Source organism: Eumetopias jubatus, unplaced genomic scaffold, assembly GCF_037043125.1.
Source record: "Eumetopias jubatus isolate StellerSeaLion01/CBP00866 unplaced genomic scaffold, mEumJub1_p1.0 scaffold_8, whole genome shotgun sequence".
Taxonomy (NCBI): Eukaryota; Metazoa; Chordata; class Mammalia; order Carnivora; family Otariidae; genus Eumetopias; species Eumetopias jubatus.
Window position 1 is genome coordinate 47,069,163 of NW_028274814.1, and position 13,792 is coordinate 47,082,954.

General features: G+C 38.1%; 1 protein-coding gene across 7 annotated transcripts in view; it reads left to right on the forward strand.

Annotated features, from left to right (window-relative positions):
- Nucleotides 1-13,792, forward strand: part of LOC114221644 (killer cell lectin-like receptor subfamily F member 1) — a 51,870-nt gene that overhangs the window by 21,489 nt on the left and 16,589 nt on the right. Inside the window, exon 6 of one of the 7 annotated variants that reach the window (XM_028119725.2) lies at nucleotides 696-1,245. The exons of the other annotated variants lie outside the window; for them this stretch is intronic. Within the exon in view, the coding sequence (XP_027975526.1) occupies nucleotides 696-828 (133 nt within the window). The 3' untranslated portion in view covers nucleotides 829-1,245. Of the gene's footprint in view, nucleotides 1-695; nucleotides 1,246-13,792 lie in introns of those variants that run through there. 7 annotated transcript variants of the gene reach the window in all.

A 13,792-nucleotide genomic window follows, 5' to 3' on the forward strand; every position in this document is an offset into this window, starting at 1 on the left:
TTTTCTCCTAAAAGGGCAGGACTATCCTCTATCTTAGTCCTTTTGGGCTACTGTGACAAAATACCACAGCCTGGGTAGCTTACAAGCAACAGAAATTTATTTCTCACTGCTCTGGAAAATGGGACTCCAAGATCAAGATGTCAGCATGGTCATGTTTTGGTGAGGGCCCTCTTTCTGGTTTGTAGCCATGTGAGGACATGGTGGGAGGGGCTAGGGATCTCTCTGGAGTCTTTTTTATAAGGAATGAATGAGGATTCCACCTCATGAGTTAAGCACCTCCCAAAGGCCCCACTTCCTAATACATCACTTTTATGGGTTAAGATTTTAACAAATGAATTTTGGGGGGAACACAGCATTCAGACCATAACAGATAACAGTCCTCTAAGATCTTTATTTTTAATTTTTTTTGGTATGATCACATGGAATTGGGAAACCAGTGCTTCTTATTCACATATTTATTTAATTCCACATAGCCTTTCCATTTACAAATGACCATTTTTGGTAAGAAACTATTTGGAGCAACTACCTTCATTAATGAAGTCATTTTTTAACAGGCATTCCTTGTCTGAAAATTACAGTGTCTTAGATCTCCAGTTTGGAGAGTACATCCCTCCTAAGGAGGGAGAAAACATACAAAATATACACAGTTGTGTTTTTAGCCAAATGAGAACAGGATGTTGCTTTTTCCTCTACAGATTTCAAGTCCTGGGCCAGGTTGAAGATAATGCCTGTGCTGTGATAACAAAGAAGGGTGTGTTTTCTGAAAAGTGTTGCAATCAGAGTTACTGGATATGTCAACACGTGATTTCTGCAGACAATGACCTCTAAACTTATCCCAGTTTATCCTTCCTATAAAAACCAGTCACAAGGACTTTTTAATTTATGTATTTTTGTCAAAACACATTATTTTTACAAGAAATATTATGGTGATAATGATGATAATGGTGTTGATTTGTGTCACTCTCAATCCGGGCAATTAACCTCAACTCATGCCCCTGGCTCTATCTGGTCATCGGTGCTGTATTTCTATAGTTATCTCCTATTCATTAGGGTGGCCATTTTAGACAGAAATTGTCCCTTTGCTCAATAATTCTCTCCCCAGGGCGCCTGGGTGGCTCAGCCATTTGTTTAAGCTCAGACTCCTGGTTTCAGCTCAGGTCATGGGATCGAGCCCCGTGCCAGGGGTAGTCTGCCTGGGATCCTTTTCTTTCTCCCTTCTCCCTCTGCCCCTCTTCCCACTATAAATAAATAAATGAATAAATAAATAAATGAAATGTTAAAATAAATTCCCTATACCTCTCATTCACCACTGGGAAAGAAGCCTTTTCTTTTTTTTTTTAAGAGAAGCTATCAAATAATATATTCATGGACTTTCTACTACTGAGTCTACACAATTGTTTGCATCTTACTTATTTCTTTTTCCTCTCCTCCTATTTCCAAAAAAGGAGTATCCCTCCATCTGTCTAAATCAAATCTCTAATCTACAGTTGGGATTGCGTCTCTTTTCATTTTTCAAGGAGCTTCCTTACTCCATCATCTCCACTCTAACCTCTCTCTTCTTCCACCGCCTTTTCTTTTAGCAATGAAACATGCAAGAGCACAAGAAAATTTTCCCTGAACCACATGTGGCTTCCAGTTTCAGCCCAGTTTCTTCCACCTCTTTTAAGTCAAACTTCCTAGAAATTGTTTCTACTTGCTTTTTCCTCTTTTCACCTCCCACTCCAGGTTCTTCTAAAATCTGGTTTCTGCTTTTCCTATTTCACTAAAGTGTTCTCACTACGTCACAAATGTCTTTCTTCTGGCAAAACACAATGAAGATGATTTAGCTTTCATTTTAACTCTCAGCAGTGTTGCTCCTTATTGACCTATCCTTTCTTCTAGAAATATTATCTAACCTCAGCATCTGTGTATGACCCAATGCCCTCTTGAACCTGTATCTATGTCTCCTGCCATTGCTACTCAGTTTTTTCTGAAGCATCTCTTCTCTCTTCTGATTTCTTCAATACTGACATTCTTCAGTGTTTTGGGTGAATTCTTTTTTTTTTATGTCTATACTTTAAATTTTTAATTGTTATGTTAATCACCATACATTACATCATTAGTTTTTGATGTAGTGTCCATGATTCATTGTTTGTGCATAACACCCAGTGCTCCACGCAGAATGTGCCCTCTTTAATACCCATCAACAGGCTAACCCTCCCCCCAACCCCCTCCCCTCTAGAACCCTTAGTTTGTTTTTCAGAGTCCATCGTCTCTCATGGTTCGTCTACCCATCCGATTTACTCCCCTTCATTCTTCCCCTCCTGCTCTCTTCTTCTTTTTTTCTTAACATATATTGCATTATTTGTTTCAGAGGTACAGATCTGTGATTCAACAGTCTTGCACAATTCACAGCGCTCACCATAGCACATACCCTCCCCAATGTCCATCACTCAGCTACCCCATCCCTCCCACCCCCCCACCACTCCAGCAACCCTCAGTTGGTTTCCTGAGATTAAGAATTCCTCATATCAGTGAGGTCATATGATACATGTCTTTCTCTGATTGACTTATTTCACTCAGCACAACAGCCTCCAGTTCCATCCATGTCATTGCAAATGGCAAGATCTCATTCCTTTTGATGGCTGCAAAATATTCCATTGTGTATATATACCACATCTTCTTTATCCATTCATCTGTCGATGGACATCTTGGCTCTTTCCACAGTTTGGCTATTGTGGACATTGTGCTATAAACATTGGGGTGCACGTACCCCTTCGGATCCCTACATTTGTATCTTTGTGGTAAATACCCAGGAGTGCAGTTGCTGGATCATATGGTAGCTCTATTTTCAACTTTTTGAGGAACCTCCATACTGTTTTCCAGAGTGGCTACACCAGCTTGCATTCCCACCAACAGTGTAGGAGGGTTCCCCTTTCTCCGCATCCCCGCCAACATCTGTCATTTCCTGACTTGTTAATTTTAGCCATTCTGACTGGTGTGAGGTGGTATCTCATTGAGGTTTTGATTTGGATTTCCCTGATGCCGAGCGATGTTGAGCACTTTTTCATGTGTCTGTTGGCCATTTGGATGTCTTCTTTAGAAAAATGTCTGTTCATGTCTTCTGCCCATTTCTTGATTGGATTATTTGTTCTTTGGGTCTTTAGTTTGATAAGTTCTTTATAGATTTTGGATACTAGCCCTTTATCTGATATGTCATTTGCAAATATTTTCTCCCATTCTGTCGGTTGACTTCTGGTTCTGTGGACTGTTTCTTTTGCTGTGCAAAAGCTTTTTATCTTGATGAAATCCCAATAGTTCATTTTTGCCCTGGCTTCCCTCGCCTTTGGCGATGTTTCTAGGAAGAAGTTCCTGCGGCTGAGGTCGAAGAGGTTGCTGCCTGTGTTCTCCTTTAGGATTTTGATGGACTCCTGTCTCACATCGAGGTCTTTCAACCATTTGGAGTCTATTTTTGTGTGTGGTGTAAGGAAATGGTCCAGTTTCATTCTTCTGCATGTGGCTGTCCAATTTTCCCAACACCATTTGTTGAAGAGACTGTCTTTTTTCCATTGGACATTCTTTCCTGCTTTGTCAAAGATGAGTTGACCATAGAGTTGAGGGTCCATTTCTGGGCTCTCGATTCTGTTCCATTGACCTAAGGGTCTGTTTTTGTGCCAGTACCATAGTGTCTTGATGATGACAGCTTTGTAATAGCTGGAAGTCCGGAATTGGGGTGCCGCCAGCTTTACTTTTCTTTTTCAACATTCCTCTGGCTATTCGGGGTCTCTTCTGGTTCCATACAAATTTTAGGATTATTTGTTCCATTTCTTTGAAAAAAGTGGATGGTATTTTGATGGGGATTGCATTGAATGTGTAGATTGCTCTAGGTAGCATTGACATCTTCACAATATTTGTTCTTCCGATCCATGAGCATGGAACGTTTTTCCATTTCTTTGTGTCTTCCTCAATTTCTTTCATGAGTATTTTATAGTTTTCTAAGTACAGATCCTTTGCCTCTTTGGTTAAATTTATTCCTAGGTATCTTATGGTTTGGGGTGTAATTGTAAATGGGATCGACTCCTTAATTTGTCTCTCTTCGGTCTTGTTGTTGTATAGGAATGCCACTGATTTCTGTGCATTGATTTTGTAGCCTGCCAGTTTACTCAATTCCTGTATGAGTTCTAGCAGTTTTGGGGTGGAGTGTTTTGGGTTTTCCACATACAGTATCATATCATCTGCAAAGAGTGAGAGTTTGACTTCCTCTTTGCTGATTTGGATGCCTTTGATTTCTTTTTGTTGTCTGATTGCTGTGGCTAGGACTTCTAACACTATGTTGAATAGCAGTGGTGATAGTGGACATCCCTGCCATGTTCCTGACCTTAGGGGGAAAGCTCTCAGCTTTTCCCCATTCAGAATGATATTCGCTGTAGGTTTTTCATAGCTGGCCTTTATGATATTGAGGTATGTACCTTCTATCCCTATACTCTGAAGAATTTTGATCAAGAAAGGATGCTGTACTTTGTCAAATGCTTTTTCTGCATCTATTGAGAGGATCATATGATTCTTGTTCTTTCTTTTGTTAATATAGTGTATCACGTTGATTGACTTGTGGATGTTGAACCAACCTTGCAGCCCAGGGATAAATCCCACTTGGTCATGGTGAATAATCCTTTTAATGTACTGTTGGATCCTATTGGCTAGTTTTTTGGTGAGAATTTTTACATCCATTTTCATCAAGGATATTGGTCTGTAATTCTCCTTTTTGATGGGGTCTTTGTCTGGTTTGAGGATCAAGGTAATGGTGGTCTCATAAAATGAGTTTGGAAGTTTTCCTTCCATTTCTATTTTTTGGAACAGTTTCAGGAGAATAGGTATTAATTCTTCTTGAAATGTCTGGTAGAATTCCCCTGGGAAGCTATCTGGCCCTGGGCTTTTGTTTGTTGGGAGATTTTTGATGACTGCTTCAATTTCCTTAGTGGTTATAGGTCTGTTCAGGTTTTCTATTTCTTCCTGGTTCAGTTTTGGTAGTTGATACATCTCTAGGAATGCACCCATTTCTTCCAGGTTATCTAATTTGCTGGCATAGAGTTGCTCATAATATGTTCTTATAATTGTTTGTATTTCTTTGGTGTTGGTTGTGATCTCTCCTCTTTCATTCATGATTTTGTTGATTTGGGTCCTTTCTCTTTTCTTTTTGATAAGTCTGGCCAGGGCTTTATCAATCTTGTTAATTCTTTCAAAGAACCAGCTCCTAGTTTCGTTGATCTGTTCTACTGTTCTTTTGGTTTCTAGTTCATTGATTTCTGCTCTGATCTTTATTATTTCTCTTCTCCTGCTGGGTTTAGGCTTTATTTGCTATTTTTTCTCTAGCTCCTTTAGGTGTAGGGTTAGTTTGTGTATTTGAGACCTTACATGTTTCTTGAGAAAGGCTTGTATTGCTATATACTTTCCTCTTAAGACTGCCTTTGCTGTATTCCAAAGATTTTGAACAGTTGTGTTTTCATTTTCATTGGTTTCCATGAATTTTTTAAATTCTTCTTTAATTTCCTGGTTGACCCATTCATTCTTTAGTGGATGCTCTTTAGCCTCCATGTATTTGTACTTTCGGACTTTCCTCTTGTGATTGAGTTCTAGCTTCAAAGCTTTGTGGTCTGAAAATATGCAGGGAATGATCCCAATCTTTTGGTACCAGTTGAGACCTGATTTGTGACCTAGGATGTGATCTATTCTGGAGAATGTTCCATGGGCACTAGAGAAGAATGTGTATTCCGTTGCTTTGGGATGGAATGTTCTGAATATGTCTTTGAAGTCCATTTGGTCCAGTGTGTCATTTAAAGTCTTTATTTCCTTGTTGATCTTTTGCTTAGATGATCTGTTCATTTCAGTGATGGGGATGTTAAAGTCCCCCACTATTACTGTATTGTTGTCAATGTGTTTCTTTGTTTTTGTTATTAATTGCCTTATATCATTGGCTGCTCTCATGTTAGGGGCATAGATATTTACAGTTGTTAGATCTTCTTGTTGGATAGACCCTTTAAGTAGAATATAGTGTCCTCCTCATCTCTTATTACAATCTTTGGTTTAAAATCTAATTTGTCTGATATAAGGATTGCCACCCCAGCTTTCTTTCGGTGTCTATTAACATGGTAAATTGTTTTCCACCCCCTCACTTTCAATCTGGGGGTGTCTTTGGATCTAAAATGAGTCTCTTGCAGACAGCATATCGATGGGTCTTGTTTTTTAATCCAATCTGATAGCCTGTGTCTTTTGATTGGGGCATTTAGCCTATTTACATTCAGGGTAACTATTGAAAGATATGAATTTAGTGCCATTGTATTGCCAGTAAGGTTTCTGTTACTGTGTATTGTCTGTGTTCCTTTCTGGTCTATGCTGCTTTTAGGCTCTCTCTTTGCTTAGAGGACCCCTTTCATTATTTTTTGGAGGGTTGGTTTCGTGTTTGTAAATTCCTTGGTTTTTTTTGTCCTGGAAGATTTTTATCTCTCCTTCTATTTTCAATGACAGTCTAGCTGGATATAGTATTCTTGGCTGCATATTTTTCTCATTTAGTGCTCTGAAGATATCATGCCAGTCCTTTCTGGCCTGCCAGGTCTCTGTGGATAGGTCTGTTGACAATCTAATGTGTCTGCCTTTATAGGTTACATATCTTCTCCCGAGCTGCTTTCAAGATTTTCTCTTTGTCTCTGAGACTCATAAGTTTCACTATTAGATGTTGGGGTGTTGACCTATTTTTATTGATTTTGAGAGGGGTTCTCTGTGCCTCCTGGATTTTGATGCCTGTTTCCTTCTCTGCATTAGGGAAGCTCTCTGCTATAATTTGCTCCAATATACCTTGTCCCCTCTCTCTCTTTCTTCTTCTTCTGGGATCCCAATTATTCTAATGTTGTTTCATCTTATTGTATCGCTTATCTCTCGAATTCTGCCCTTGTGATCCAGTAGTTGTTTATCTCTTTTCCTCAGCTTCTTTATTTTCCATCATTTGGTCTTCTATATCGCCAATTCTCTCTTCTGCCTCATTTATCCTAGCAGTTAGTGCCCCCATTTTTGATTGCACTTCATTAATAGTCTTTTTGATTTTGACTTGGTTAGATTTTAGTTCTTTTATTTTTCCAGGATGGGTTTCTCTAATAACTTCCATGCTTTTTTCAAGGCCAGCTAGTATCTTTAAAATCATGATTCTGAACTCTAGGTCCGACATCGTAATAATGTCCGTGTTGAGTAGGTCCCTGGCAGACAGTACTACCTCTTGTTCTTTTTGTTGAGGTGATTTCTTTCGTCTTGTCATTTTGTCCAGAGGAGACTAGATGAATGAGAGAACAAAATGCTAACAGGTTAACAACATCCCCAGAAAATATACTCTAAACAAATCAAAAAAGACCTAAAACCAGGGGAGAAGAAAGGGAAAGAAAGAAAAAAGAAAGAGAATAAAAAAAAGAAAAAGAAAAAGATAAAAATAAAAACAGAACAAAACAAAAAAAAATATGATCAAATATGATCAGGCCAGTGCATCGATCAGTGCCATATACTAGATTTTGGGTGTATTTTGGTCTGTTAGAAGAAAGTGCCTCCTAAAATTTTAAAGAAAGAAAGACTTATATATGTACAAAATAAGGGTGATACAATGAAGGGATGGAATATGACTGTAAAGTTGAAAATTATAAAAGATTTTATAAAAGGAATTGATAAGAAGTTGTTTGAAAAAAGAAGAAGATTTAAAAAAAATTTAAAAAAAAGGGAGAATGTGATCAGGCAGGAGACTAGAACAAAGCCATACACTAGTGATTTAGGGTATATTTTGATCTGTTAGAAGAAACTGTATCTCAAAATTTTAAAGAGAGAACAACTTATATATATATGCCAAAACAAGGGTAACTACCATGAAGGGATAGAATATGACTCTAAAAATGAAAAATAAATTTTTTTTAAAAAAAAGGCATTGATAAGATGTTGGTTGAAAAAGGGAAAAAGAAAAATTAAAAAAAAAACAGTTAAAAAAATTAACTTTGAAAGACTAATGAATCATGGTAAAAAAGCCATGGATTCTATGTGCAATATTCCTTTAGCGCTGGAGTTCTGCCGTTCTCATTGATCGGTGAACTTGGTCTTGGCTGGCTGTTCTTGCTGATCTTCTGGGGGAGGGGCCTGTTGCCGTGGTTCCCCAATGTCTTTGCCAGAGGCAGAATTGCCCTGCCCTTGCCGGTCCGGGGGCTAAGTAATCTGCTCGGGTTTGCTCTCGGGAGCTTTTGTTCCCTGCAAGCTTTCCCTATGGCTTTGGAGGACAAGAGTGAAAATGGCAGCCTCCAATCTCCACCCCAGAGGAGCCAAGAACTCGGGGCCCCACTCTTCAGTATGCCCCCAGAGAAAAGCAGACAGTCACTCCCGTCTCCCCAGTCTTCGGCCACACTCCGTGCTCACCCGGCCTGTGACCAAGCGTTTCTATCTCTGGCACCCGACCCCATGTGGAGTCTCCAAACCCAGCAGATCCCTGCAGTGCGCTCTCGCGCCGCTCCTCCTGGAGGAGGAAGGGGAGTCTCCCCGTATCTGCCATTTGTTGGGTCCCTGCTGGAGGAGTAGTGACCCGACTGTGCTGTGGATCACGGTTTATGGCAACCCCGAGCTGAGAGCCCACACCTTGCCTCCATCTCTGCAGCCGGCTTCCCCGCTCTGATACCTGGGAGCTCTGCCGCACTCAGGCACCCCCGGTCTTTCTGTGTCCCCGAGGATCCTGAGACCACACTGTCCCGAGAGGTTTCCACCCCCAGCTTAGCCTCTGGAGCGACGTCCCTCGGTGGAGCTGACTTCTGAAAGTTCCGATTTTGTGCTCCATGGCTCTATCACTTGCCAGAAGCAGCTGACAGAGGGCCCCTCCCCTGCCATCTATTCTCCCGAATATCACCTCAGATTCACTTCTCCGCATGTCCTACCTTCCAGTAAGTGGTCAGTTTTCTATTCAGAGTTGTTGCTATTCTTTTCTTCGATCTCCTGTTGAGTTCGTAGGTGTTCAGAATGGTTTGATCCCTATTCAGCTGAATTCCTGAGACCAGACGGAATCCAGGTCTCCTACTTCTCTGCCATCTTGCTCCGCCCCCCTTTTTGGGTGAATTCTTAATCATACATAATTCTTGGCTAAACTCAACCACATTGTAAGTTCGATATTCATCAACTTATTGATAACTCCCAAACTCATATATATTTCTAACCGAGACCTTATTACAGGTGCGGGCCCACTGGACATCTCTATTTGGACATCTCAAAGCCCCTCAACCTTCACATGTTAAAAATTAAACTCGTTAGCTTAGCAAATGGCAGCAACGTGCCCATTAGTCCAAGCCAGAGTCCCTGGAGTCAACCATGACTTCTTTCTTTTCACCCTCGATATTCACTCATTTAAATCCCATCAATTTTACCACATAATTATTTCTGAATCCATCTACATATCTTCAGACCCATCCTGTGGTCCTGGATTCCTGCAACAGTTGTTTTGTCTGTTTCTAGCTTTGTCTGCCAAAGTCCATTCTCCATATCGTGACCACAATGATTGTCTAAATGTCATATCAGACCGCATTACTCACTACTTAATTCCTTTTCATTGCTTAAATCTTTGACCATCTCCTCCCAGACTCTTTGTGTCATGGCTCGTCTTCATTCCTTCTGCACCGCCATGCTTTTAATGATGCTGACAACCTAAATTTATTCAGTTTCTCAAATGTGTCATGCTTTCTCTTGCCTCAGATCTAATTGTATATTTGCCTCAGCTTGATATTCTTCCCTTTCATACTCTCTTGTTTAACTCTTGCTTATTTTTCAGATGACCAGTTAAGTGCCACTTGGTGGAAATATTTCCTTAACCATTCTCCACTCCAGACTAAATTATATGCATTTGATGTATATTTTCATAGTTTCCTATACTTATCTTAACATTTAATACCCTATTTTTTGACCATCGTTTAATTATTTGTATTTATTAACATACTGTAAGCTCTGGAAGGACATGATCCTCATTATTGTATGGAAAAGACAAGGTGCCTGATGCATGATGGATGATAAATAAATACTTATTATGTTGTTGAGATTATTTGTAACATGTTTTATTGTTTCCCCAGCACAAATTTTCCTAGTTGCACAGAGCTTCCCTTAGCCTAGATGATCATAATCTGCCTGTAGAGAAATAAACCACTCTGTTTAGTTTTGTTTTTTTCAGTAAGCCACTCTGTTTAGTTTTTTTTTTCTCCAAGTGTTAGGTGTACATGGGCTAATAAATGAAATTTTCCAGGTTTGTTGTTTGTTTTTATTTTTGACCTAGAACCTACATTGAGACTTGGAGCAGAGAAATTATTACATTAATGTTTGTCAGTTAAATATGAAATCACCAATGGGAAACCTACTTTAAAGTCTTAGATCCACTAAGAGAAAAACTTAAAGGTCATACATGAATTTTAAAAAAATTATTGCAAATTGATATGTGTGAACAGAAGTAATTATAGTTAACAGGGAATGAAATATAAGAACTTCAACTAACTTAAAAAATTAAACACAGAGTACACAAATCCATGTTTATTTAGTATAATGAATGCAAACATATGTACTATTTTTTTTAATGTGTACATTTGGGAAATGTGGGAAAAAATGTTAGGAGAGAAGTTGCAGTTAAGGAGAAGGGAGGGAAAAATGATGGAAGATTAAGAGGTCTGTGGATTTTAAAAAAAAATCTTGTTCAAGAATTATTCTTGAAATAATATTTCCCATTAAGTTCTAAAATTTGCCTTTGTATCTAAGGAAATATTTTAGTGGTGCAATTTTGATACAAGAATTCTAAAAACGACTGTGAATTGAATTAGCCATGTCTAAAAATCCTTCTAGAAATCAAAGCTTGTCTTATTATATCCACTATAGATCTACATATATGTATATTTTTAAGGGATTAGATTGCCTGAATCATAACAACTAAAGTTATTTTTAGATTACCCAGTTGTCCAAATTAATATTTTTAATTATACAGTGATTCTAACTGTTGGGAGGGGAGCATTTTAAATGATGTAAATTAGAAGATTCTCAGTGGAAAATCCTTTAGGAATAAATTTATAATTTATGACACTCAGAAGTTTTTATCCTTAAACTTTAGACTTCTTTTGGAATGTATATAGGTGTATGTGTATGTATGCAGTTGGGGAAAACTATTACTTCACTATTGCTTCACTAAAAACTTTGATGAGACCATGTGCAACTTCCCATTTATACTCCTATTAAAGTTGAGTGCTAAGTCTGCCTCCCCTCTCAGGGAAAGGAACGGCTGAGATTCTTTTGCTCCTGAAGTCTTGTTATATCATTTCCAGCTTATTGTTCCTTGGCCCCTTTCACCTTCTTTGAAAATTTTTATACCATTGTAACAATTTTTCACCTCATCTGGTGCATTAACTTTAAAAACCAAAAAAGATCTAACATTAGGTAGATAGGAAATGTGAAAAAGAGAAAGGACCAGTTGTACTGCCCACTTGCCCCCCTCAGCACCTTTCTCTCTGACATTGTGTTAACACAGTAAGGTGCACCTCAGTGCATGCCCTCTTCACACTGGTTTGCTGAGTAGCGAGTTCAGCAGGGTGGACTTGTTGGAACACCCTTAGCCAAGGAACTCTTCATACTACTTTCTTCTTCATCCTTGAGGGCTCCCTTTCTGCCATTATCATTATTTTCCTGCTGTACTTTTTTAATTCCCAGAAATCAGTTTGATTATTTCCCAAAAACAAAAATGAAAAAATGGGATTATTTTAATAGTTAAGATGCCCATTGGATGATATGGCAACTCAAAGGTGGTAGGTCTGAGATATATGCTGGGTGTGGCCTTAGACCAAACCCAAAGCAGAATTCTCAAGGAGCAAAAAGGGTTGTGCAATAAACCCTTAACAGTAAATTGTTCACATGTATTAAATTGCTACTATGGAAACATGCCCATAGATACTGGATAGCTACTGAGTTAGTATTCCCATTTTCAAGTAAGCATTTTTTAAGTCAAATGAAATATCATATATTCACTCTTATGCAATGATAAGATTATATTCCTAAACATCTTTTCCCCCCTATTTATCTTCAATTGCTTTGAACTCCCTAGCTTTTCCACTAATCACTGTATAAATTAACATGTTACTTTCATACTTTGTTTATACTCAGTAGGTATATTATATATATAATATGTATACTATAAATATATACATACTAAAATATATACCTAGGGGGTCTACATATATATGTATATATGTATATGTACATATACATATATACATATATATATGTTATATATATATGTATATGTTATATATTATATATATATAACATATACATATATACTTAATATTTAGGTGCATATATATTATAATTAAAAGTATAATAAAAATTTTAATCAAATATAAAAATGTTTTATAAGTTGTCTTTCCAAAATTTTAGGGATATGCATTTCCAAGCATAATTATTAATTATTTTCTTGCAAGAGAGATGTAAAAATGTTTTGATTTTATTTAAAAAAACATCAAGGGACACCTTGATAGCTCAGTCATTAAGCATCTGCCTTTGGCTCAGGGCATGATCCCAGCCAGGGTCCTGGGATCGAGCCCTGCTCAGGCTCCCTGCTCAGCGGGAAGCCTGCTTCTCCCTCTCCCACTCCCCCTGCTTGTGTTCCCTCTCTCGCTGTGTCTCTCTCTGTCAAATAAATAAATAAAATCTTAAAAAAAAAGAAAAAAGAAAATATAAAAAACACCAAAACTCTCAATTTGCTTCTAAAGTAACAACTTTATTTTAGTATTAATTAGTACACTTGAGGCAGACAACTTTAAAATCTATGTTATTAAGTATACAGTAGCATTAGGTACCATAAAAGTGACGAGTCATACAAAGGGATTCTTGACATTATTGCTCTATTATTAGAGAGGGCTGTTATAATGATCATGTAATTTTTAAAACTATACATTGGAAGGGCAAAGAAACATTAGTACATTTTCCTACTTCATCTCGGATACGATTCAGTATTAGAAGTTTTTGCAGATTCAGTATTAGAAGTTCTGCAGTTTTACAGAGTATTTCAGCATCTGTCTTCTAAAAAATATGCCCTTGTCTCATTTAAGACTTCTGTAAATACACATGAACTAATTTATTTGTCTAAAGTTACACTGTTGTTTTACTAGTGCTCTTCCGGACACAGATTCACCTCTGTGACCAAACCCAAACAACTTAAATTTAAAGCTTACCTAAAAAGTAAAACAAAAATCAGAAATAAGCACTTATAAAAGATTATTTTTTCATTAAGCAAATAATTGCCTGCTCTTTGCTACCAAGCACTTTGCTCCTTTTGTCATGTCAGTTCACCCCTCAGACCTCTGCAGCTCTATTTGTGTTCATGTTATATATCCAGCCCAGACTTGCTTGTGAATTCCAGAATGGCACATTCGACATCCTACTAAACATCTCCACCTGGATTTCCTATGGGCTCCTAAAACTCAGTAATTCAAAAATATCTTTTGTTTTTATTTGATAATTATATATATTTGAAGATGTTACTATCCTATTTCAATAACTTTAGAGAAATAACCTAGAGCATCAATGCTTACCCTCCTTTGACATGGCATAGAATTCCTTCCAAACTCGGCCCCGGCCCTCCTTCCTCCTCCCCTTCCTCCTCACTCCCAACCTCAGCTCCTACTTTCTCTTATCTCACTCTCTTCAGCGCAGTGCTTCCAGACTAGAATAGTTTCCCAATGAAGTAGCATTTGGTATTCTCACCTGTGCTTTCCATTCTGCTGGCAATGTT